The sequence below is a fragment of the Nuphar pumila genome, chromosome 1 (genome assembly GCF_984573655.1).
Source record: "Nuphar pumila chromosome 1, dmNupPumi1.hap1.1, whole genome shotgun sequence".
NCBI lineage: Eukaryota > Viridiplantae > Streptophyta > Magnoliopsida > Nymphaeales > Nymphaeaceae > Nuphar > Nuphar pumila.
This window is the reverse complement of record NC_143249.1, coordinates 9842449-9868125: the sequence shown is the minus strand read 5'-3', so window position 1 is coordinate 9868125 and position 25677 is coordinate 9842449. Positions and strand designations below refer to the sequence as shown.

Genomic DNA, 25677 nt, shown 5'->3' with positions numbered 1-25677 from the left:
GTGACTCGGGCCGAGTCACGAGTCAAATAGAATCGAACGGTTCATGTTAATGGCAATTTTGTAATATTTGTTTCTTTTACCTTTTAAGTTGTTAACGAAAACCCTTAAGGTTTTCACTGTTCAACCCTCGACGGAAGAGAGGAGAAGCCGAGAAGGTGCGATGCGGCTGCAGCTCCAGCCATTCGACGAGAACTCCGGCGTGAACAGCGACGCCGGAAAGGAGTTTCCGGCGTGAACAATAACTAAGGTGTGGTTTACCATTGTGTTTATTTTTTTGCGTTTTGTATTTGCATCGCGAACAATAACTCCGGCGTGAACAGTAACGCCGACGATGAATACTGAATAGTAAGGCGTCGTCGCAGCTCCGAGGCGTCTTCTCCAGCAAAAATAGTGCATCGGCGAGATTTTCCGATGCCACCAGGTATGTTTTTTCAATTTTTCTCCTTTTGTGTTTCTTTTTGTCGCTGCGAGAATTTCCAGCAAGATTTTCCGGCGAGTTTTGTGAAGGTATGTATGCTGTATGCACTCGTTATACTGGAGCGTGGGACAAATGAATGTTTTCCAAGGCCCCCAACTTGGAGTTGCAAATGGACCACAGAGAGCCTTCTAAGGTTATGACTTTGGCCTTTTTATCTGGTTCGAACTTTGAACAACCAGAGAGTGAGTTCAACCTTAAATTTTATTTTGATTCGGTTGACTATTGCTTGAGCCTTCGTCATCTACTTGATCAGTCCATATCAAGGTGGTCCAATTCCATGGTAGGAAGGCAGTAAGAGTTCCAAAATGTAGGTTGTGAACAAATGACTGCCTGCCATGTAACAAAATTTTCTCTTCAGACTCTCAGAGACCAAGGAACACAAAAACAATTAATGAAGAATATTAGAGACCAAGGGGCATGATTTCTGAAAAGTCCAAATCTGTCGGTTTTGGGTAACGGGTATAGGTTTTTAGGATTCTGATTTGGTTTCTATTTTGGGTTCTCCCTGTATAATTTATTTTTTTTGGCAACAAAGCATGCACTAATGGTTTTTTTTTGTTGTTGATAACTTGATCATGCTAGTGTTAATAGTAAAAAAAAAATGATAACTTGCTTATGCTGATGAGCATATACAATGTTCAGTTTGTGTGCATTATGTAGTGTACCATGTATAGTTTTATGTGTGCATCGATTTTTGGGATCATGTGCAGTTTTGAGTCTTGACCCACTTATAAATCTGTTTTGTAATCGATTTGAGGATTCATGTGGACCGAACCTCAATCGATTTCAGGTTATAGTTCACTGATTTTCTTTGATAGGTTTGGAGTCTTTGGACTGATCCATAATAAAAATTGGGTTGACCAACTTTCCTTGGTCGGTTTGGACTGCTCTACAATGAAAATCGAGAGTGGCTGGACTAATCGTATCTATGTTTTTAATTTTCCTTGGTGGGTTTGTGCATAATCTACTAACCGTATCTATGTTTTTAACTTTTCAAATTTAACAGTTCTAGATTTATCAAATCATCAAAGAAATGTCAGAAGAAGGATCTTCAAGGACTCCAAGTACAACATTCACTAAGGGAAAGGACCCTGTGTGGGATTTTGGGTTACCTCTTGATTAAAAAAAGAAGAGGGTATAATGTACTTGGTGTACAAAACCGATGAGTGGTGGCATTAATATACTTAAGTATCATCTTCTTGATATTAAAGGAGAGGTGGAACCATGCGACAAAGTCGAAGAATCTGTAAGGAAAAAAATTCGTAAGAATTTGGAGTCATTTAAGGAACACAAATTATATAAGAAAAATATTGTAAATGAGATTGATTCTTTTGTTGAAGTAAATGATATAGACTTGTTAGATGAAAGTGATGAGTCTTCTGAGAAAAGATATATAAAGGGAAAAAAATTGATGAATGATACCCAAAAGCATAATCTTGATGCTTTTGTTCAAGTGAAGGCAGGGTCTCCATCAATGAAACAACTTGGAATAAAAGCAGCTTTGGATAGAAAAGCTAGAGATAGGTTATGTTCAGCTATTGCGAGATTTTTTTATCATTCAACCATTCCTTTCAACGCAGCCAATTCTCCTTACTTTACGAAGATTATTGAAGTTTGTTCCTCAGTAGGAATGGGATTGAAGCCGCCTTCTTCAACTGAGATTTCTGGAAGATTATTACAAGAAGAAATTAAAAAAATTGATGATTATTTCAAAGAATACAAGGAGTCTTGGGCTGAAATGGGTTATTCTATTATGGCTGGTTGGAAAGATGCAACACAAAGGACATTGATAAATTTTTTGGTTCATTGTCCAAGGGGCATTTACTTCTTGAAATCAGTTGATGCAACATGTATCGTGAAGAATCGAGAAAATTTATTAAAATTATTTGATGAAGTGGAGGAAACAGTAGGTGTAGAAAATGTTGTTCAGGTATATCATTTTGTTCTTTTGAAATTTTCTATTGAACATTGATATTTATAATTTGTCTAGTATGTTAATAATGTTTTGAAATTGAAAAATCGCAGATAATCACAGATAATGCAGCCAACTATCAAGCAACTGGAAAGATGTTGGAGGATAAGAGGAAGACCATATTTTGGACTCCTTGTGCAGCTCATTGCATAGATCTCATGCTTGAAGATTTGTCTAAGATAAAAAGCATAGCTGGATGTGTGGAAAAAGGAAAAAAGATCACGAAGTTCATTTACAATCATACTTTTGTTTTAAACCTAATGAGGACTCAATTTTCTAATAAGAAAGAAATTCTAACACCGGTTACTACAAGATTTGCCACTAATTTTATCATGCTTCAATCTTTGCTAGAACATCGAAGTGGTCTTAGAAAAATGATGGCATCAGATGAATGGAACAATTCAAAATATTCATCATTTGCCGAGGGGAAAGAGATAAAGGATATTATATTGAATAGTAATTTTTGGAGAGTCGTAGAATCAACTATTAAAACTATAGAACCTCTAGTGAAAGTTTTGAGAATGGTCGATGGAGAAGAAAATCCTACAATGGGTTATCTTTATGAAGCTATGGATAGAGCCAAAGAGGCTATAAAAGAAATTCATGACAATGAGGAGAAAAAGTATAAATCTTATTGGAAAGTAATTGACAATCGTTGGGAAAATCAACTTCATCACCCTCTTCATGCAGCGACATACTATCTCAATCCCAAATATCACTATAGTCCACAATTTTCTAAGGTATGTATTTGTTTATATCTTTTTATTAATTATTTTAAATTTTGAATATGAACTTTCTTTTATCAATTATCATTTTAATGTATTTGACTATTTGCACTATTTCATGCAATTCACAAAGCATCTTGAAGTAAGACGTGGTTTAATTAAATATATTGAGAAGTTGGAGCCAAATATTTCAGCTAGAGTAAGAGCATGCAAGCAACTTGAGTTATTTGAAGACGCAAGTGCAAATTTTGGTACTTCTATAGCTGTTATGACTGGAGATGAGCACAAGCCAGGTGATCTATCTTTAACATTATTGTTGTGTTGTGTAAAAAAATATTTCTTTAATCAACTTTACATTTTTGTGTGTTTTGGCTTTATGCAGCAATGTGGTGGAAAATGCATGAAATATGTGCCCTCGATCTCCATAAAATTGTTATTCGTATACTTAGTCAAACATGTTCTTCATCTGGATGTCAACGAAATTGGAGTACCTTTGATCAAATTCACATTAAGAGAAGAAATAGATTAGCTCAAAAGAAACTTAATGACTTAGTGTTTATCCACTATAATTTACGTCTGAGAGAAAAGCAATTAAAGAAAACACGTCTTGACCCAATTTCTTTGGACAATATATATTTGCAAACACCAATGGATGAATGGGTCATGCAAGGAGTTTTAGATGTAGATGAGGTAAAACCATAAAAGTTTGTTTGATATTTTAACTTGATTAAAATTATTTTAATTTAGTTTTTTGTCTTTCTCTATTGCATGCTAACTCAAATGTGTCATATTTTACTTAATGAAGGATTTCTTAAGGGACTTGGAGATAGAATTTGAAAATATTGAAGGAGCTAATCTTATTGGTGATGAAGGTGGTGATGGAGTTGAAGATGAAGATGCAAGGGAAAATGCAACCACTAGTACTGCAATTCAGCCATTAATTTCTACTTCCAACTCAAGAATTGATTCAAATGAAGTTCCAAATAATAGCACTTCGCCTCTATTTGAGATTTGACTCTTGACTTGAGAATTGAGAAATATTTTGTAAAAGTGGATGAATTTTGGATGTTTGAAATTTGATTTTGTCATTGTGTTATGATTATGAACTTTGTAATTTTGTTATATGGCCATGGGTCTAGTATGGTTATTGCTAAGATGCGAAAGTTGATTGCTGAGATGCATTGCATATTGCTCAAGTAAGGTTATCTTTACTTTAGTTTTTACTCTTACTGTAACGACCATGAAAAAAAAATCGCGTCCGACTCATGTCAGACACGTGCCCTGCACGTGTCGGGGTCTGGGACGCTTTGTCGGGCCCGGATCCGGGTCCGAACCGGACCCGAGCTTAACCCGGACCCAGGTTCTTGAATCCTCGAGAACCTTCGTCTTTTAAAAGACGCAGGCGTCTCGGGCGAGGGTTCAAAACCCTCGCCCCTTCTCTCTCATCTGCTTCGTCTCTCTCGCGCGGCCGCCTGCGACTGGAGATGCCGGCGAGCAGCTCCGTCTGGCCACCTTCTCTCTGCCGGCATCCTCAGCCGGCGACAACCAGCGATCCTCTCCCGTCTCCGTTCCTCCCTACGGCCACCGACGCCGGCGACTCACCGTCAGCCACCACCTTTGCCCCGGCTGCTGCAGGCTTCGACGAAAGCCATTGTCGATCTTCAGCTGTCGACGATCGACGCAGACGGCAGCACATCGCTCCAACACTCCTCATGTCTGGTTGTCGGCTGCGCCATGGACCCCGAGCACCGGTGACTCACCGTCAGCCTCTACCTTTGTCCTGGGTGCTGCAGCCGCTGCCGATCATGCCTTCGACCCTCTGAGCTCCGACAACGCATCTTCCCCTTCTTCTGTAGCCACCAACGACCAGAGCAACCGACAACAACTTCCGAGTTTCGACGACCTCGTTCCCCGACGACTCCCCCCTTTGCGGTCTTCGAAGGTAAGACCCTCCCCTCTCCTCCTTTGTGTAGGGTGGGTCGACAGGGGGGGGGGCAGAGCCCCCTGTCGCCTCTTGTCGGCAGGGGGTTACCCCCCCAGCCTTTTTGCTGTTGGTCGACAGGGGGGCTGCGCCCCCTGTCGCCTTTTGTCGACAGGGGGTTACGCCCCCCTTGCCTTTTTGTGGTCGGTCGACAGGGGGGCTGAGCCCATGTTGACGCCTCTTGTTGGCAGGGGGTTCCGTTCCCCCTGTCCTTGCTTGGTCGGCAGGGGGGCTCCGCATTCCCTCTGCCCTTCTTGCTGTTCCGGCAGGGGGCTCCGCGTCCCCTTGCCATTAGCTTTGTCGGCAGGGGGCTTCGCTTCCCCCTGCCCTTCTTGTTGTTTTGGTAGGGGCCTTCATCCCCCTGCCTTTGCGTTTGTCTTCGGCAGGGGGCTTAGCACCCCTGCCTTCGTTTGTTTCCCCGGCAGGGGGCGAGCTCCCCCTGCCCTCTGTTGCTCCTCAGCAGGGGGCTCTGTCCCCCTGTCCTTGTGCCTGCCTGCAGGGGGTGGAGTTCCCCCTGCATTTGTGTCCCGGTAGGGGGAGAGGCTCCCCCTGCCCTCTTTTGTTCCGCAGCAGGGGGGGGTATCCTGTTGCTTCTCGGCAGGGGGTTCTGCCCCCTGCCTCTTGCGTTTTGCCGGTAGGGGGTGGGGCTCCCCCTGCCTCCTTCGGTTTTTCGACAAGGGGCGAAGCCCCCTTGCTTTCCTGTTTTCGAGCAGGGGCTTTCCCCCTGCGTTTCATTGTTCTCCGGCAAGGGGCTTTGCCCCCTTGCCTTGTTCTTGTTGATGCCTGTTTCGTTCCCAGCAGGGGGGCTGCTAAGCTCTCCATGTTGAACGGTGGATCCAGCTCGCCCTCTGTGGCTCGAGCTCTTGCTTGCCTACGCTGCATGCGTACGAGAACCCGCAACCCCTTAAGGTAGGGGATTCTTGCGTGAAAGGACAATGAACGGATAAATGCTAAAATAAGAAAGATAACTAAAAGAGGATGATATATATATATATATATATACGTATAATATATATATATATATATATATGTATGTCTTTACCTTCAAGGACGCGGTTTCGCGATTCTTGTCCTCTTTACTTTCTCGCACTTTCCTTTCTGTCGCCGCCGCGCTATATGTGCCCAGGCTTTTCATTCCTGTCTTTACATTCTATGTCTTTTAACTCAAGGACGCGGTTTCACGATCCTTGTCCTCTTTACTTTCTTGCACTTTACTTTCCTGCTGCCCCGCGCTTTGCGCCCTGGCATTTACTTGCTTATGTTTGCCTTGTTTTCTAGGATGCAATCCTGGTCCTCCTTTACGTTCTTGCACTTTACTTTCTTGCATTTACTTGTTGCCCCGTGCTTTATGCGCCGTGGCCTTGCTTCTTCTTTACTCCCCGTACTTTACTTTTCTGTGCTGTCGTGCTTGCTCTTGCGCTTACCTTCTGTATGTGTTCGTCTTTACCTTGTTGCCGCACTTCGTGCATATGCTTTGCTCGTGTATGTATTCTATCTCTGTCGCATGCTTCTTTACTTGCTTACGCTTATCGTTTAATCGAGGTGCAACCCCATGCCTCGTGAGTCGTCCTTTACACTTGCGTAGTCAGTATAGGATCTCATACCTCACGAGTTGCTTACGTAGTTGCCTACTTCTGTGTTACGATGATCGATGTATGATCTCATACCTAGTGCGCAGCTCTAGCGTTCTACCCTCGCGGTGCAGCTTCGCCCATCGAGTCTTGCCCCTCGATTTGCCATTGTATTAGTATGTGCACGGGTTTTATCCTTTGTCAGCTTGTACTCCCTAAGTGCAACTTCGAGTGTATGGTGTATATCGTTTCACTTGTCTTACAAGCCACGACACACACTTGTGCACTTCGGTTCTCCAAAAACATCGTCTTAGGTGCAAACCTATTTTCAAGATGTATAGCTCGTAAAGCAGAGATAGCGGCCGGATCTCCTAAATCGATGTATTTGGGAGAGGTGTGTTACAACCTCAGTTTGTCTATCCGATACGACTCAGATAACCTTGTTTAGAAGCCTGTGCACGAGTAGGGCGGGGACCCTAGCGAGGTATTTGCGCCATCGCTAGATCGGCGTTACCTCACCTCTGATGCGAGACCTAGTTTCTAGGCTTTCTGGTTCAACCAAGATTGTAGCGCCTTCCTTCGTGAAGGTATTGTTGGATCTCTTACGAGGGATCCATGTTCCTCCTCTTGTAGTTGTATCCTTAGTCACGTACGATATGTTTGAGCTACGAAGAGCAGGACGAAATGTCTGTAGTAACCTCTAAGCGTGTATTGACACATTAAGATAATCCTGTTATGTTGTTTTCGCCTAATAGGCAGAATGCTTGCGATTGTCTAAAGGACTCGAGCACAATAAGTTGGAACTTGAATGAGTTCACTGTAGATTTCTGTAAAGCAGAAGTGTTGGGATTTCTTGCGAGAGATCCATGCCCCTCTCATCGTGGTTGTACTTTTGAACATGTACGTTGCGTACTACGATGAGTAGGATGAGAGGTCTATGTTTGCCTCGAACATGCAATGACATGTATTTGAGATCACAAGAGTGATGTTTCTACCCTCACTTCGGATTAACCCTTTTCATCGTGGTTGTACATTTGAATAGGTATGATGTGTACTGCGGTGAGTAGGATGAGAAGTGTATTGTTGCCTCGAACGCGCAATGGCGCGTATAATTCACATAAATAATAATCATGCGTCCTCACAGGCAAGATGCTCGATTGAGTTGAAAGACCAGAGCATGTAGAATGAGACGACGGTTAAAAAACCCTCCGTCGTGCTCATTCAGGACGGTTCATCAAGAGAGATGATGGATGGTACAAAACTCTGATGGACAGTCATTAATGGCAATCTCGGGCAAAGATCCGACCTTCCCCAGTTATCGGAGGTTAGGGAAAATCCTTCAGGCCACTTCTGCAGAAGTTTGGATGCGCATCCATTTGGGCCTTTGTTTGCCTTTGGGGATTTACTCTTTTGGTCACTGGTCGTCCCCTTATGAAGCGGACTCAATCAGTCATTCGGGGTATAATAAAATACATAGCATAATAGACCCCCTAATCGATCTCGGTTGTTTCTACGTTTTGCCTTGTGCGTACCCACAACGGCCTGCTCATAATGAGACAAGATATAACTTATACACATGATCATGAGATATGCGTGTTGTAACGTGCATTGCTTGCTTGCTTGTTAGCTCGGTAGTTCGGTACGCTACTCGTTGAGCTATGTACGCCTGTCAAGGCGTTACCCTTGTTGGTTAAACTGCTTACGCAGTTCCTTGCTTAGTAATAACTAACTTTTCATACTAGTTGATTGCTTATCCTGTGTAGCTTATGAATTGCTTGTGATGCAATAGCTTGCACCCTACAATTAATGTAGCTACTTGTCGATAAACTGAGCCATCCAATGGTACTTGTATGTTTTGCGAGCATCATTTTGAATGTTCATCTTATTCAATTCCTTTGCTTGCTTGGTGGATAGAGTTAGTTACTCTTCACCTATAGTATCTGTTGGAGTGCTATAGTTGCTTGTTTAGCACTACGATCCTCCCTGCCCTTGTATGTAGCTGTTGGCCTTATTAAAGCTTTGCTTACTCCATAGTACTTTTGTTAGTTCTGCTAGTCTTGCTTTTCCCTGCTTGAGCTAACGTTTATCTTGCTTATTACAGCCTTTGTTCTTTCTTTTCTTTTGCACCCCTACTAGTCTGTTGTGAGACTGACCCATTTCATGGGCAGGTGCTGGACTGGTTGAGACAACTTGCGATGGCACGATGACGCGATGCATTCAAGGCCATTCCTTTCCTGACGTTGCGCTCCTAGGGACCCTTTTGATAGATGTGGTATAAAGTTTCTTTGAAAGTATCGTTTTTTTATTAGAACTCTGGATTTCTAAAACTGTATTACCAAAACGTGATTCTTCTTTTCATTTCAATAAAATATATACTTGAGTTGCAAATCGGTTTGTAAGGTGAAGTCTGCTTTTGTGTTGTAATGCGCCCAAGGTCTAGGGACTTGCTGTTTTGAACCTGATCTTCTGCTGAACTTTTGTTTTAAACTCTGATAAATGATTGATTTCAAAGCTTTCAACCTTTTTCATAAAAGGTTTCAAGTCCACGATTTTGGGGCGTTACACTTACTCTTGTAAAATTTTAACTTAAGTTTACTTTAGGGCTTATTTCTATTGAAATGTTGAATTAATGTTTTGCTTGGTTGTTCGATTTCTTGTTATTAGATGAGTAATTATAAGTTAGATATAATTTTACTTAATGTTATTTTACTTATTAATCAATTAAACTAGTAATTAAGTCATTCTACAAACTTTTATATGTTTAAATGATAATTTATATATTGTTTTTCTTTTAAAATCAAAAGTTAACAAAACCCGGTCCGAGTCACCGAGTTGACCCGCCGAGTCACGAGTCAATAAAAAATGAGTCGAGTCCCGAGTTTTAAAACCTTGCTTCAAATTCCCAAGAACCAATTTTGTAATGTTGCTCAAAACAAAGATATTCATGTATGACATAAGAAACCGGGACATCCCAACATTGTTAAAATATCTTATTTGCCTTTTATTAAACATCTTTGTAAAGATGATTTTTTATGTAATGAATGTATTCTTGGGAAGATGAAAACTCTACCTTTTACTCAAAGATCCATGTTTACGATAAAACCCTTTGAAATTGTTCATTCTGATGTATGGGGTCCGACTCCTGTAATATCCAAAGGGGGATTCTCATACTATGTAATTTTTGTGGACGATTACACTAGATTTTGTTGGATATATATTTTTAAACATAAACATGAAGTTTTTTCAACATTTAAAACTTTTCATATGATGGTTTTAAATCAATTCAATGGAAGTTTAAAAATTCTTAGATCTGACTCTGGTAGTGAATACCTTTCAAACAAATTCAAGAGTTATCTTGAAAGTTATGGTATTCTTCATCAAAAATCCTGTCCAAAAACCCCACAACAAAATGGGTTAGCTGAACGAAAGCATAGGCATATCATTGAAACAACTAGAACCTTGCTCAATTCGCAAACTATTCCAAAGAAACTCTGGGCTGAGGCAACTCTTACATCAGTCTATCTTATAAATAGACTTCCATCAAAAAATTTGAACAAGATTTCCCCATTTGAAAATTTGTATGAGAAAGAACCTAATTATAGCAGGTTAAGGGTTTTTGGATGTAAATGTTTTGTCTTTACTGATAAAAACGATAAACTTTCTCCAAAGGCCATTCCTTGCGCCTTTCTTGGTTATTCCGAAACCCAAAAGGGTTTTCGATATTATGATGTTAAAAATGACAAATTGTATGTTTCCAGAAATGTAAGTTTTTTGAAAAATCTTAGTGGTTTCGAAAGCCTTGAATCTATTGACGAGAACGTAGATTATTCTTTTCTATTTGATCTATTAACTGAAAGTGATGATACTAGTGATGATGAGTCAAATCAGAATGACTCAAGTGATAATAAAACTAGGGAAACCAGTCCTGTGTCCTCTCCATTTCATCAACATGTCGATGAGGAACCTCATAGAGATCCCATCACCTATACTCATAGAGATAAAAATACCTTCATAAGTGCCCTTGAAAGATATGATGATGCTAATAGGACTGCTCCTCAAAGTGAGGAGAACCTTCGTAGGACCGAAAGACATAAAAAAACTCTTTCTAGGTTCATCTCATATGAATCCTTTTCACCTAAACATAGAGCCTGTCTAAGCGCCATTCATTCTTACATAGAACCTAGAAACTTCGAGGAAGCACAAAAATGTCCTGAATGGATAACGACAATGGATAATGAACTCGGAGCTCTGAGAAGAGCCAAGACATGGGAATTTCAAGACCTTAAAGGTAAGAAAACAATAGGGTGTAGATGGGTATTTAAGGTTAAGACTAAGAGTAATGGATCCCTCACGAGATATAAGGCCCGACTGGTTGCAAAGGGGTATAGTCAAGAATATAGGGTTGATTATGAGGAGACCTTTGCCCCGGTGGCTCGAATGGTCACTGTTCGATGTCTTATAACCGTTGCCTTAATCAACAAGTGAAACATCTATCAAATGGATGTTAAGAATGCCTTTCTAAACAAAGATCTAAATGAAGAAGTATATATGGATGCTTCTCCTGGAATGAAAACTCCTAAAGGAAAGGTGCTTCGCCTTCGAAAAACACTTTATGGTTTAAAACAAGCCCCCAAGGCTTGGTATGATAAGTTTAATTCCGTAATGATAGAAAATGGTTTTTCATCCTGTTTTATTGGCACAGCTTTATTTGTTAGAAAATTCAATACAGGGATTGTGATCTTACTGTTATATGTGGATGATATGCTCATCACTGGTAGTGATTCTACCGGGGTTAAGAGTATAAAATCAATTTTGAAAGATAAATTTGAAATGTCTTATTTGAGTTTTCTAACTTATTTTTTGGGCATTAAAGTAGCATACTCTCATAGAGGGTATTTTTTATCTCAAACTAAGCTTGCTTTCGAGATCATTGACAGGTCAGGTATTACAGATGAAAAGGTTTATGAAACTTCTGTTATAGTAGGAACAAAAATGAAGATTGATGATGATGTTCCTCTTTTGGATCCTACCCCCTACAGACAACTTATAGGATCATTGATGTATCTGAGTATTATCAAACTAGATATCTCTCATGCAGTCCATACTGCAAGCCAGTTTCAGCAGGCACCAACATCAATCCATATGCAGTCCATACTGCAAGCCAGTTTCAGCAGGCACCAACATCAATCCATATGAGTTCTATCTTGCGAGTCGTAAGATATATAAAGGATACTCTAAATAAGAGAGTTTTTCTGTCCTTTTTTTGCGATTTAAAATTAATTGCTTATACTAACTTTGATTGGGGAGGTGACCCAAATAACCGTCACTCCACCACTGGTTTTTGTGTGTTCCTAGGAGACTCACTGATTTCGTGGAGATGTAAGAAGCAACAAAAAGTTTCTCTATCCTCGACTGAAGTTGAATATCGTGTCATGGCGACTACTACCATGGAAATTGTATGGATCCATCAATTGTTAGAAGACATGGGGATCATAATAGAAGTGCCCACCAAGCTGTGCTGTGACAACAAAAGTGCAATTTATATTGCGAAAAATCACACTTTTCATGAGCGGACTAAGCACATAGAGATGAACTATCACTATGTTCGTGAGGCGTATCTCAAAGGAGTCATTGACGTTCCATATGTCACGTCAGAATATCAATTGACATACTTCTTCACTAAAGCTTTGTGTGCTCCGTGCTTCAACTTCCTCCTTGGCAAACTCTCGGTCATCTTGCCCTAAGTTTGAGGGGGGGTGTTAAATTATGTAAATCAAATGTAAGCTAATATATATATATATATATATATATTATATAAGGTAATACATATACATATATTACATATATGTATATGTATCTACTTATTATATATATAAAAAATATATATGTTATATTGTTAGTCGTAAGGGTAGTTTAGTCTTTTTACACATTCTTTTTCGTGAATATGTTTGTAACCCTTTTTTGTATTTTCTTATTTTTCTATTTCTTAAATTCTTTTTCTTTTTTTAAATTATTGTACTTACCTTGGGAGGGGCCAACACACTAGTCGTTGGACCCCCTCAAACGACTATGTGTGGAGCCCCTTCCAAGGCCCACTAAGCCCTATAAATAAGGGCACTCCTTCTTTAAGGCTTTGGGACTATTGCCCAAGCTTATTTCTTAATGCTTATGATTCTTGGGTATGCATTTGTGCATTTGTGAGTTTTGTATTGTGCTTTTGTGCACAAGTGTTCTTGTTGTGCGTGTGTGCACTTATTTATTTCCAAGAATATTGTAATCTTGATCCTAGTATCTTGTTGAAGATACTTTCACAATTACATGTTAAACCAGCTAGAAGCATTGAACTTAATGTGTCATACTGATTATGATTAGGGACTTGAATATCTTATTACATTGGCAGGAATAAGGAATAACTCATCGCTGACAGGAAGTTTGGCAAATTTTGTTTGGTCAAAAGTAGGATACACAGAATATAAATTTTCTAAATTTAGGCTGAAAACCCATTCTTTTAGGTTCTTGGACTTATATCATGGATGTTAAAAGTTATCCTCATTGTTATATTGAGGAACTGTATTAATCAAAATCCTTAAAACATGAAGAAGGCTGGGATTCTTACTGGTTTAGTTGTTCCTTTTTGGTTCCAGTTGATTTCACTTTTAGTTACAATGACTCTATGAGTTAAGTTTGCACTCTGTATTACTAACTTGTGGGCATAATGATGTGATGATTAAGCATGTGTTAATGATTAAAGGTTGCCTAAGGTGCCAAAATCATGCCTTGAAGTTTTATATTTATTTGAGATATGCATTTTGAATCATGCTAATGGGTATTATTATTCTCAGATAGAATCCAGGAATAATAAATTAGAGATGCAATCTGTAAACAATAAGGCACTCATTGAAGAGCTTGATAAACTTCTTGAACGTTTGCGTGTTCCTTCTGAGGTATGTACTATGTACTCAATTAAGCACATTTTACACCAAGAATATTGTGCATTTATCTGTTTTTCTTTTATCTATTTGTAGCATTTGTCATTTTTATGATGTTTCTTATAACTAGGAAACATTTTTCCACTATCTCAAGTGCCTAATACATTTATTATGTTTCAGTTTGCTGCATCACTAACTGGATGTTCATTTGATGAGGCACACATGATTCAAAATGTGGAGGCTTGTGAATGGTTAACTATTGCCTTGCGCGCTTTAGAAGTACCAAGTCTGGATCCTTGCAATGCCAATATGCGAGCTGTAGGTTCATTCCTCTGCTTATTGCCTTACTAAGTTAGAACTTGTTCCAATTATAATTCTATATTTATTTATTCCCTTGTGATTTGGAAAATTGGATAATGATGCTTCTTAAGATTGTGTATCTAATATATGTGTATTCAAATGTATGTAAACCGAAATACCCATCAGGGGTATTCGGTCATTTCACGTAATAGTGGTCAGCCCATTAGGGGTTGATTTTGTCTTTTTTATTTTTTATTTTTATGTTCAATATTGTAACATGTGACTGATAGGACAACTCCAACGAGCTGTTGGTGCTGCTGCCAACGATGTGACCGTTGGGGGCAAGCCCAACAACTAGTTGGGCTGCCCCCTCTCCCTCTCTTGTTATACACAGGGTTTCTCCCTTTGTACACTTCAATGCTTTCTCAAGCATTTTGTAATACACAAGCATTTATATTTATTCTCTTGGCCCTATTGTGGGTGATGTGCATTGATTCATAAGTGGTAATTTGTGGTTTGGTTGTGTTCTTGTAAGCCCATAAGAGGCATTCATTTGCTTTTGTTCTTATTTCATTACATGGAATCAGAGCCTTGGTGCTTTTGAGTTGTGATTCATTTGGAAAGACCAAGTAGAGGATTATGAGATTGTTGGAGCATCGGTTCGTGGGATCATTGCATTGGGAAGCGCTCCATCAAAGTTCTCTTCAACAAAATTCTTGCTACATTCTCTTCTCTCTCTTATTATTATAAAAATGAAGGATGAAAGAGAAGTGATAGTCTCCATTCTCGACTCAATGATACTATGTGATGCGGACATCTATAGTAAAACATAAAATATGAGAAAAGGGTCTATAGGGTTTGGTTGATGACATAAAAAAAGAGTCTAAACTTATATTTACTAAGATGAAAAATGGAAATGAAGTGTCTCTTCAAGGAGAAGAGATGTCTAAGGCTATCACCGAATATGAGAAAAAATAAAAAGAATGGAGGATGGGTCATTCCAAGATAATTGGATGGCTCATCAATAGTGCTGACCTCCAAAAATGCTCTAACTTAGCAAAATTTGATTTTGCTAGTGATGCATAGAAGTATCTTAAAGATATGTATAGTCTCAAGGATATAACTCACATATGCAACATGCAAAATAATGTGAGAACTATGACCCAAGGAGAGATGAGCATTAGGGAATGTTACAATGTCTTATCTCTTCTTTGGGATGAATTGACTCTCCTAGAGCCAAAATGACATTTCCCTCAAGGTGTAGAACTCCGTGAAAAATAAATTAGAAAAAAACATTTCTACCAATTTGTTAATGGGCTTAGACCCGAATTTGATGGGACCAAATCAGACCTTCTTCATAGAGGTGGAAGGAAAATAGGTTGAAAAAACTATCATTTTCTAAATAAGTATCCTTGCTTTCTATGTCAAGGCCCAAAAATCACACAAGGGCTTATAAGCCCCCTCACTTTGGAAGAAGTAATGAGAATGAAAGAAATTTCAATGATTATGGAAGGAGCCAAAACGATAAAAGAAGCGATCATGAATACAAGAAGAGTGACAAATTAATATGTTATCATTGCTATGAGCCATGTCATATCAAGCCCTTTTGTCCTAAAAGGAGAGAAGATCAAAGAGATGATAAGAAGGTGGCTTTGGTGGGACTATCTCTTGAAAAAAATGATATAAATGACTCTAAATACATCAGTTCATTGTCTTTGGCACAACTCATGAAGGGACTACAACCAATGTTCATGAATCAAGCTTTTTTCCTCTCAGGCGCGGCCGTATCTACATGCGTTGACTTCGGTAAGACTTCTTGGATTCTTGATTCCGATGCTTCTTTTCATATGACCCCAAATGAGTCCACACTATCCGAATGTCATATTAACCTAAATGATTCTTATGTTTTAACCTCCAATGAAACTTCTTTAAAAATCAAAGGTTTTGGGACTTTACAAAAATATCAAACCTTTTTTGTACCAAATATTAGAATAATACCCAAACTAAATTTAAACTTTCTATCCGTTTCTCAAATTGCGGATCATGGATGCAAGGTTTTGTTTTCATCTAATGATTGTTTGATACAGAATCTTCAGTCCGAGAAGCCGATTGGGCGAGGCCATAGAAGAGAAAATCTCTATGTTATGGACAATCTTGAATTATCAAAACATACTTTTTGTAATTTTGTGGAAAAGAAAGATATAAAAAATTGGCACAAGAGAATAGGACACCCTAGTGCATCAGAATTACATTTATTTCCATTTCTCACAAATTATAAAGAAATATTTTGTTTGTGAAGATTGCATTCTTGGTAAAATGAAATCTTTACCTTTTGGGCCTAGTTATTTTATTTCAAAGAAACCATTTGAGTTTATACATTCAGATGTATGGGGATCGACTCCGGTTATATCTAAAGGAGTATCTTATCATGTTATTTTTGTGGATGATTATAGTAGATACCCTTGGATATATTTTCTTAAACACAAATCCGAAGTATTTGATTATTTTCAAAAATTTCATTGTTATACAAAAACTCAATTTAAAACCAATATTAAAATCTTTAGAACTGATTCCAAAGGAGAATTTGTATCAAAGGACTTCAAAAACTATCTTGACTTACATGAAATTATTCACCAAAAATCATGTCCTTATAATCAACAAAATAAACTAGCCGAAAGGAAGCATAGACATTGTTGAGACTACTAGAACACTTCTTATATAAAGAAATGTTTCAAATTTTTTTGGGCCGAAGCCGCTCTTACTGCGGTTTATTTGAAAAATAAAATATCGTAAAAAAATATTCAAAATATTTCTCTCATTGAAAAATTATTTAAAACATCTCCCGATTACAAAAGGTTCAGAGTCTTTGGTTTAAATGCTTTATTTTTACCAACAAAAATGGCAAACTTTTCACAAAAATTATTCCTTGTGTTTTCCTAAGCAATGCCGAAAATAAAAAAGGATATAGATGTTATGAAATTAAAGGAACAAGCTATATGTCTCAAGAAATGTCACTTTTCTTGGAAACGAAAATGGATTTGGTAAAGATTAAAACCCAAGAGCATTGTGACTATTCTTTCTTTTTTACTTTGCCAATGAACATGTGAGTTGTGATGACATTCATTATATGCATGAGTGACAATGAGGACACTCATGATGCACATGGGAATGAGAATGAGGGTCTTATCCTTATAATGAAATTCAAATCTATACTCAACGTACCGAAGACCATCCTTCATGTGCTTTAGAAAGATATTTTCAAAATCAAGATATAGATTCCTCTAGTATTAGAAGATCCATGAGAATTTTAAATGCTTCTAGTAGATTTGTATCCTATGATTCCTTTGAACTCAAATATAAAGCATGTCTAATAGCTATACACTCACATGTAGAACCAATATCTTATCATGATGCTAAAAATCATCAAGAATGGATTAAGACAATGAATAATGAAGTATAAGCTTTAGAAAAGGCAAAAACTTGAGAAATTTAAATATTACCTAAAGGAAAACTATAGAATGTAGATGGGTCTATAAGATAAAAACTAAAAGTGATGAAACATTAGAAAGATATAAAGCTAGGTTAGTAGCCAAAGGATACAGTCAAGAATATGGGATCGACTATGATGAGGCATTTGCTCTAGTCGCTCGAATGACCATTGTTAGAACTCTTATTTCTATAGCATTAATTAAAAAATGACTAATTTTTTAAATGAATGTAAAAAATGCCTTTTTGAATGGTAATCTCAATAAAGAAGTTTACATGAATTCTCCACTAGGATTAAGTTTAACACATGAAAAAAAATTTCGCTTGCGAAAAATGTTGTATGGCCTAAAACAAGCCCCCAAGGCTTGGTATGATCGATTCAGTAGTGTGATGACAAAACTTGATTTTGAATCCTGTTATACCGACACTGCGTTTGTTTGTTAAGTCTTCTAATGCATGAATGATGATATTACTTCTCTACGTCGATGATATGATTATCACAGGATGTGACAAGTAGGGAGTTAATCATATCAAAGATGTGCTCAAAGATAACTTTGATATGACAGATCTTGGGTGTTTTACGATATTTTCTTGGAATAGAAGTGGCTTACTCACCCCGTGGTTATTTTTTATCGTAGACTAAGTATACAACAAAGATCATCGAACGGTCAAGACTCTTAGATGAAAAAAGAGTTGATACTTCAAAGGCCATCAATGCAAAGATGAAGAAAGATGATGCAAAACCTCTGAAGTATCCAACTCTAAGTGATTGGAGTTTTATTTTATCTCTTTATTTCTCGTCCTGGTATTTCTCATGCTATTCATTCTGTTAGTCAATTTCGGCATGCTCTCACTACAATATGAGTGTTGTAATGATAATGATTAGATATATTAGAAAAATTATTAATCATGGGTTTTTTTTTCCATCCACTTTCCTGTTATAAGTTATTGCATATTCTAATTCTGATTTGGGAGGGGATGTGAATGATAAACGCTCAATCACTGGTTCTTGTGTTTTTGTAGGTGATTCTCTAATTTCGTGGAGATGCAAGAAGCATAAAAAGGTGTTCCTCTCTTCCACTGAAGCAGAATACCATGTCATAGCGACAACTACTTTTGAATTAGTATAATTGAGACAATTATTAAAAGACTTGGAAGTTCACATTGCAGAACCCTCAAGATTATGTTGCGACAACAAGAGCGCAATATACATTGCAAACAATCATATATTCTATGAGAGAACCAAACACATTGAAATGGATTGTCACTACGTTCATAAGGAATTTCTGAAGACCATCACGTTGCCCTATGTTTCATCTGAGTATCAACTGGAGGACTTCTTCACTAAAGCACTCTTGTCACCTAGATTTCACTTCCTACTTGGCAAAGTCTTGGTTGTTACATTGTAAGTTTGAGAGGGGTATTAAGATTGTGTATCTAATATATATGTATTTATATGTATATATATGTATTCAAATGTAAGTAAACCAAAATACCCCTTAGGAGCTGACTTTGTCTTTTTTATTTTTTGTTTTTTATGTTCAATATTGTAACATGTGACTAATGGGACAACTCCAACTAGCTGCTGGAGTTGCGGCAAGCCCAACAGCTAGTTGGGCTGCCCCCACTCTCCCTCTCTTGTTATATATTGGGGTTCTTCTCTTGTATCCTTCAATGCTTTCTCAAGCATTTTGTAATACAAAAGCATTTATTTGTATTCTCTTGGCCCTTGCATGGGTGATTTGCATTGACCCATAAGTGGTTCTTTGTGGTTTGGTTGTATTCTTGTAAGCCTATAAGAGCCATTCATTTGCTTTTGTTCTTATTTCATTACAGATACATAGATACATACTTAAGCACTGAAGCTAATTTGTCATGGGGACATGTAATTGCTACTCACACTTTAAAAAAAAAATTCAATTTTTTTGTTCATATTATACTAGATCATTGTATACAAATTGAATGTCTATATCATTTGCATACTTAAAAAGTGAAAGCAATTGGCCTTCAAGAGAACTTGGTGGAGGTATGGTATGATTACTTTTTTGGCAAAGAATTGTTTTCCTTTTAGTTCTTATTCGATTCTCATTTGTTCATGTTGATTGAAAAGTATATTTGGAATAAATGCATATGGACATACATAAATAGACACACACACACACACACTTTAATGCCCCAAAATCTCGAACTTGTAACTTTTTAGGAAAAATTTAAAAGCTTTGTAATCAAATCCTTTTTCAGAGTTTAAAATGGCAGTTCAGCGAAAATTGGTGTTTGAAATAACAAGTTAATGGACCTTGGGCGCATTACAGGCGAACCTTCCTTTATACAATAGATTTGTATCTCCATATAAGCATTAAAACCACAGATTTAAAGCAAGGTTTTTGATAATTTAATATTTATACAAAAGAGGAATTTCTAAAGGAAACCCTTATGCAAATTTACAAAACGTGCTTAGGAACGAAACATCAGAGAAAGAATGGGATCTTGATATCATCACGTCATCGCGCCATCGCTTGCCATACCGACCTAATCATCACTTGTACCCCATGAAATAGGTCAGACTTATAAAAATCTGGTAGGTGCATAGATATCAAAATTCAGAACAAAACTAACATATACGTTGTTTCTTTCGTGATGTGTAGTTCAGAATAAACAAAATGAGCATGATAATCTTGTTTCGATAATTACTTATCCTGAGGGTACGCACAGAAAAAACGTAGAAACAATTGAGACTGCCCGAGGGTTTGTTATTCCATGTATTTTAATACTCTGGACAACTATCTGAGTCCGCTCCTAAGGGGACAACCAATATCTGAGAGAGAATTCTTAAGAGACCACTTATTCAAGGAGATGCATTCATACTTCTACAGAAGTCATTTGGGACCAATCACCTAAGATAATTTTTGGTAGCCCAGTCCCCTAACTCCGATGACCAAGGATACCGAGTCATTACTACTCGAGGAGCATAGTTGTTAACAACCTATCCATTGGAGTTTTTGTACCATCTCATCTTCTCTCTTGACAGAACCAAAGAGACGAATGAGTATATCAGGTTCTATTTTAACTGACGATCCATTCTACATGCTCTGGTCTTTCAAACTAAATCAAACATCTTGCCTGTGAATGCGATCATCACTATTTATGTGATTTTTCTTTAATCATTGTGCATTTTCATGCTACGAGGTTACCATAAACCTCTCATCCAATCATTGTAGTACTAGCATGCCGTGCATGCCTGATAGTACCACTACGATGAGAGGGATATCGGTTTCTCGGAAAGAAACCCCAACATTATTTAGAAATTTCAAAGTCCCGTGCTTTAGGCTGGGAATATCCGAGTCATTTCGGATACCAAAATGAAGGACCGAACGTACGTACCACTTAAGGCTACGTAGTCGAAGCATTTCCGTTACGCAGGTTTGAGGGAAAGACTCGATTGCAAATACGCAAACGCCAAATATTTGTTTTGCTTTTCGAGACAACGAATAATACAAGCTTTGAAATCTTGCATGTGAAAGCCTTTTAAAAATAGAGACTTGGCGAGGATGCACAAATCTGCGTCTTTAAGTGTACGCATAATCTGAAGTAGGCAGGAGTACACATACCTTATAAAGTCATATATATATATATATAGAATACATATATAGTAAAGTGTAAGCCTGTGCACATTACAGCGTGGCGGCAAAGTAAATGACATAAAGCAAGGCTCGATGTGCGAAACCACACATCGAGCTAAATAGATTGCGTAAGCGATGCACGATGTACGAAATCATATATCAGCTAAATAAATTGCGTAAGCAATGCATGATGTACGAAACCATATATCGACTAAATAAATTGCGTAAGCAATGCACGATGTATACAAAACTGTACATCGGCTAAATAAATTGCACAAGCAGTAGCCTGTGCACATAACAACGTGGCGGTAAAGTAAATGACAATTTTAAATGGTAAAAAATACGCAAAACTACGTCCTTGAGTTAAAAGCATATATATATACGTATAAGTTAGAAGTATTCCGTCATTTGTCTTTATATGCAACTTTCCCCTACCTTGGAGATGATCGAACTTGTTGACGATTTTGAGCGTAGGTTATTAAGGGCTCGTGCTTTGGTAAGCGTGTCACATTCGTTGCACCGATGTAGTGCACTAAAGCATATTTTATCGTGCTGCAAAAGAACGATGCAACAATTTTAATTTAACAGAATAAACGATGTTTGTGTTGCAGGAGCCGAACCCGAATCCAGTTCGAGCCGACCGGATCGAGCCAGGCTTGGTGCAAGAAGTTGAGCTTGACCATCAGGCAAGAAAAGAGTCAGTTTGGTTCGGTAATGAACCGAGTTGATTGGGCTTGATCAAGCTAGATTCGGTAACACAAAATAAAATGGATCAAGCTGAGTTCAACCTTTGTTAAACTCAGCTTTGTTGAGCCAGTAAGAGGCAGCCCAAAGCTGCCTCTTGACCAAGCCGGGCTCGGTTTAAGAAGACTGAGTCGGGCTCATGCCAAGGTTGAACCGAACCCGGCTTGGTGCTAGCCAGGCTCAGCTCGGCTGCGCCTGACCAGGCTAGAGGCGGGGACCGAGTTGGGCTCGGTATTGACTGAGCTCAACTCGGTCGGGCCTACCCACCGTGGTTGGGCCACTGTCGTAGGCAGTGGCCAGCCCATAGCCGAGCCAGGCTCGGTTCTGCTGCACAAGAAAGGAAAAAGCTGAGCCAGGCTCGGTTCCTGGGCAAGAGGGGAAACAAAGGGGAGGAAGGTGGGTGCTCCGGCTTAGAGGAGGGCACAAGGCGAGGTGTGGCAGGGGCTGCCCTTGTCGGGGTTGAAGCAGAGGGCGACAGAAGCACCCAACAATTGGGTGGCTCTCGGCCGACACCTCTTGCCTGCCTTGACTGAGTCGGGCTTGGTTGGACCCAACCGAGCCAGGCTCAGTCGAGAATGAACTGAGAGGCAGCAACAGATCAGTTGCTGCTACTGTCGCCCAGGGGTGAGAGAGAGAGGCGGAGGGTGCACCCTCCTGCTGAAAAAAATAAAAAGACGAGAGCAACAGTCATTTGGCTATTGCTGCTTTCAGGGAAGCTGAGGAGGGAAAAGAAGAAACAAAGGAGGAGGGAGAAGGCGCATACATGAGGGGTGGAGCAAGCCTCCCGGCGAGCAGGGATCCCGATGGGGGGGGGGGTCGGGGAAACTTTTGCGAGAGAAGGGGCTCCAGGGTTGGATCCAAACCATTTTTTTTTTAAAACCCATGAGTATTACATTCTACTCCTCTTAAAAGAATTTCGTCCTTGAAATTTTCTTCAGAGTTTATCTGCAAAGATTGTAGTTTAAGTTAATCGGGGTTAACGCGGATACACAACGTGCATGTGTGAATCCAACATATAAGCCTTAAAGAGATCAAGACAACTCACAATGAGTTCATGAGAAAGGTTTTGGGCTAATAATTTAGTTAAACAAAATTTATACGTGATTTCATTGATGAACTTTTGTCTGGCAAAATTCACAATTTTACCGTATCACAAAAAGTCATAACCTATGACTATTAGAGTGTCTATTCGCTATTCTCTACTTGTTCTGTCATGGTGGCATAGACACGGCCAATCACCACTTTTTTTGGTTCTGCCAATCTGCCACCTTCTTGCGACATTCTTGGACGTAATGCCTCATCTTCCTATAGTATAGACAACCTCCAGTGTCTCGAGGGCATGGTTGTTCAGGATGAACATAGTTGCACTTTGGGCATGATTGATTTGGCTGTTGTTGTGGCTTGATTCCTTTATCTTGATTTTGCTTCTTGAATGGGGGTCTCTGCATTTTGCCATCAGCAAGTTGTCGTTTGTTGCCTCCACCATTCCCAACAGACTTTGTGTCTTGTCATCCCTTAAATCACTCCCATTCATCATTTAAAAGGGTAGCTGCCGCAACTGCTGCAGAGAAAGTTGAGGGCATACTGGTCAGGACCCGATGACAAAGTTCTTCATTTAGTCTTCGAATGAATTTTCCAGCCCGCTCGCGATCATCTTTGAACTGGCTGGGGCAGTATCGTTCCAAGTTCTGAAACCTTGTGGTGTAATCCACCAGACTTGAGTTACCTTGGCATAACTCTAGGAATTCAACCTTCTTCTTATCTCGCACATGTGGAGGAAAATAATTTGCCAGAAAGGCACTTCGGAAAGCTTCCTAAGGTATAACTCCAGGAATTCAACCTTCTTTTTATCTCGCACATGTGGAGGAAAATAATTTGCCAGAAAGGCACTTCGAAAAGCTTCCTAAGGGATAACTGTCATTCTCGGGAAATGGATACCTCGGGTCGCGTTCCACCATTTTCAGGCGTTATCCTTAAGCTGATAAGTACAAAAAATCATCTTTTCCTCAGGTATCGACAGTACCTGAAAAGCTCGCTCAGCCTCCTCAACCCAATTTTCAGCGAGGTTCGGATCGGCCTTGCCAACGAAGGTCAGGGGATCTAGTTTCAAAAAATTTTCGTTAAGTAATTATGCCTTGATGATGGTTCGCCTCAGTAGTTACAACCTGATCCCTCTAAGAATGAACTTGACTTTGGATTGCATTGGCTAGGGTGCTTAGGGAGTCCATGACGAATCCCCGTTGTTCAGACCATTCGTCATGCGATTCGCCATTCGTAGTTCGCATCATCCTTTATTTGCACCAAAGGACGTGTAAGTCGAGATTTTAAAATAATCATGGTAAATAAGTGAGACAATATTTCTATATACTACGAAGCATTTTATAAAAAATCCAGTATTGCTGGTTGATTTTATAAAAGATTAAAACTGTCAGAAATATCAACCTGCAAGAGATAAAAGTGAGGTAAAGAGAGAAGAGAGAGAAGAGAGAGAAGAGAGGAGTCGGCGACAATAGGGTTTTCCCTTTTCACTTATTATTTATAAATGTTGTACAGGGTATAACATTACACAAGTAATAAAAATAAATTACAAACATGCCACCACCCACGCATCCCAAGATGGATCTTTGGAGTGTGGTGCGGGTCGGATCCATGATCCAAAACTAACAGCCTCCCTCAAGTTGAGTATGGTCTTTGATCATGCTCAACTTGCCTTTGAGTGCCCAAAACTGATGAGTGGATAATCCCTTGGTAAAGATGTCAGCAACTTGCATATCTGACCGAACATATGCAGGTTCAATTTCTTTTTCTTCCACCTTTTGTCTAACAAAGTGTTGATCGATCTCAATATGCTTCGTGCGACAATGAAGGATGGGATTGAAGGCAATATTAATAGCACTCTGATTATCGCAAAGAAGCATAGAGGACGAGATCGGTTCTTGTAATTCTTGTAGTAGATGTCTCACCCATGTAACATCGGCTGTTCCTGCTGCCATTGCACAATACTCTGCTTCAGTACTAGATCGCGCCACTGCCTTTTGCTTCTTGCTACTCCATGTTACAATATTATTGTCGATAAGAATGCAATACCCCGAAACTGATCTGCGCTCATCAGGATCACCAACCCAGTCTGCGTCTGTGTAGGTGAATAGTCGATGCCCTGACGTATAAGCTGTGTCCTTGGTATACATCAAGCCATCTCCAATTGTACCCTTTAAATACCGAAGGCTCCTTTTTACTCCTTCCATATGTACATCTGTAGGAGCATGCATAAACTGTGAAGCCTGATTGACAGAGTATGCTATGTCAGGCCTAGTGAATGTTAAGTATTGTAACATCCCTACAACTCGACGATACAAAGTAGGATCATGATAAGTAGTGCCTTCTTTAGCACTTAGCTTATGAATTAGAAGGCAAGGTGTGCTAATAGGTTTACAATTCTCCATCCCTGTATTAAGTAAAATATCAATAGTGTACTTATGTTGGCTCAATGTAATAGTCTCATGTCTACTATCAACTTCCACACCCAAAAAATATCGCAAGGGACCCAAGTCTTTCATCTTGAATTTAGCCATCAGCATAGACTTAACCCAAGATATGTGAACCTCATCACTCCCGGTAATAATGATGTCATCAACATATATAAGCACCAAAATAATAGCTGAATCACTTTTGAATATGAACAATGAATGATCGAGAACACTTTTAGTGAACCCATGATGCTGGATCTCCGTGGAAAAGCTTTCAAACCAAGATCGAGAAGCTTGTTTCAAGCCATAAAGAGAGCGTCGAAGTTTACATACCTAATTGGATGAATCATGCATGCTACAACCAGGTGGCTGCTCCATGTAAACTTCTTCCTTTAGTTCACCAT

The 25677-nt window shown here is 39.0% G+C and overlaps 1 protein-coding gene across 2 annotated transcripts in view; it reads left to right on the top strand.

Moving 5' to 3' along the window:
• Positions 1–25677, top strand: part of LOC149847916 (exocyst complex component SEC3A-like) — a 117930-nt gene that overhangs the window by 25372 nt on the left and 66881 nt on the right. For both annotated transcript variants that reach the window (XR_016432390.1, XM_090008887.1), the window contains exons 9-10: positions 13570–13671; positions 13837–13974. Coding sequence is in view for 1 of the 2 variants with exons in the window: in XM_090008887.1 (XP_089865013.1) it covers positions 13570–13671; positions 13837–13974 (240 nt within the window). In the remaining variant the exon portion in view is untranslated. The remainder of the gene's footprint in view (positions 1–13569; positions 13672–13836; positions 13975–25677) is intronic.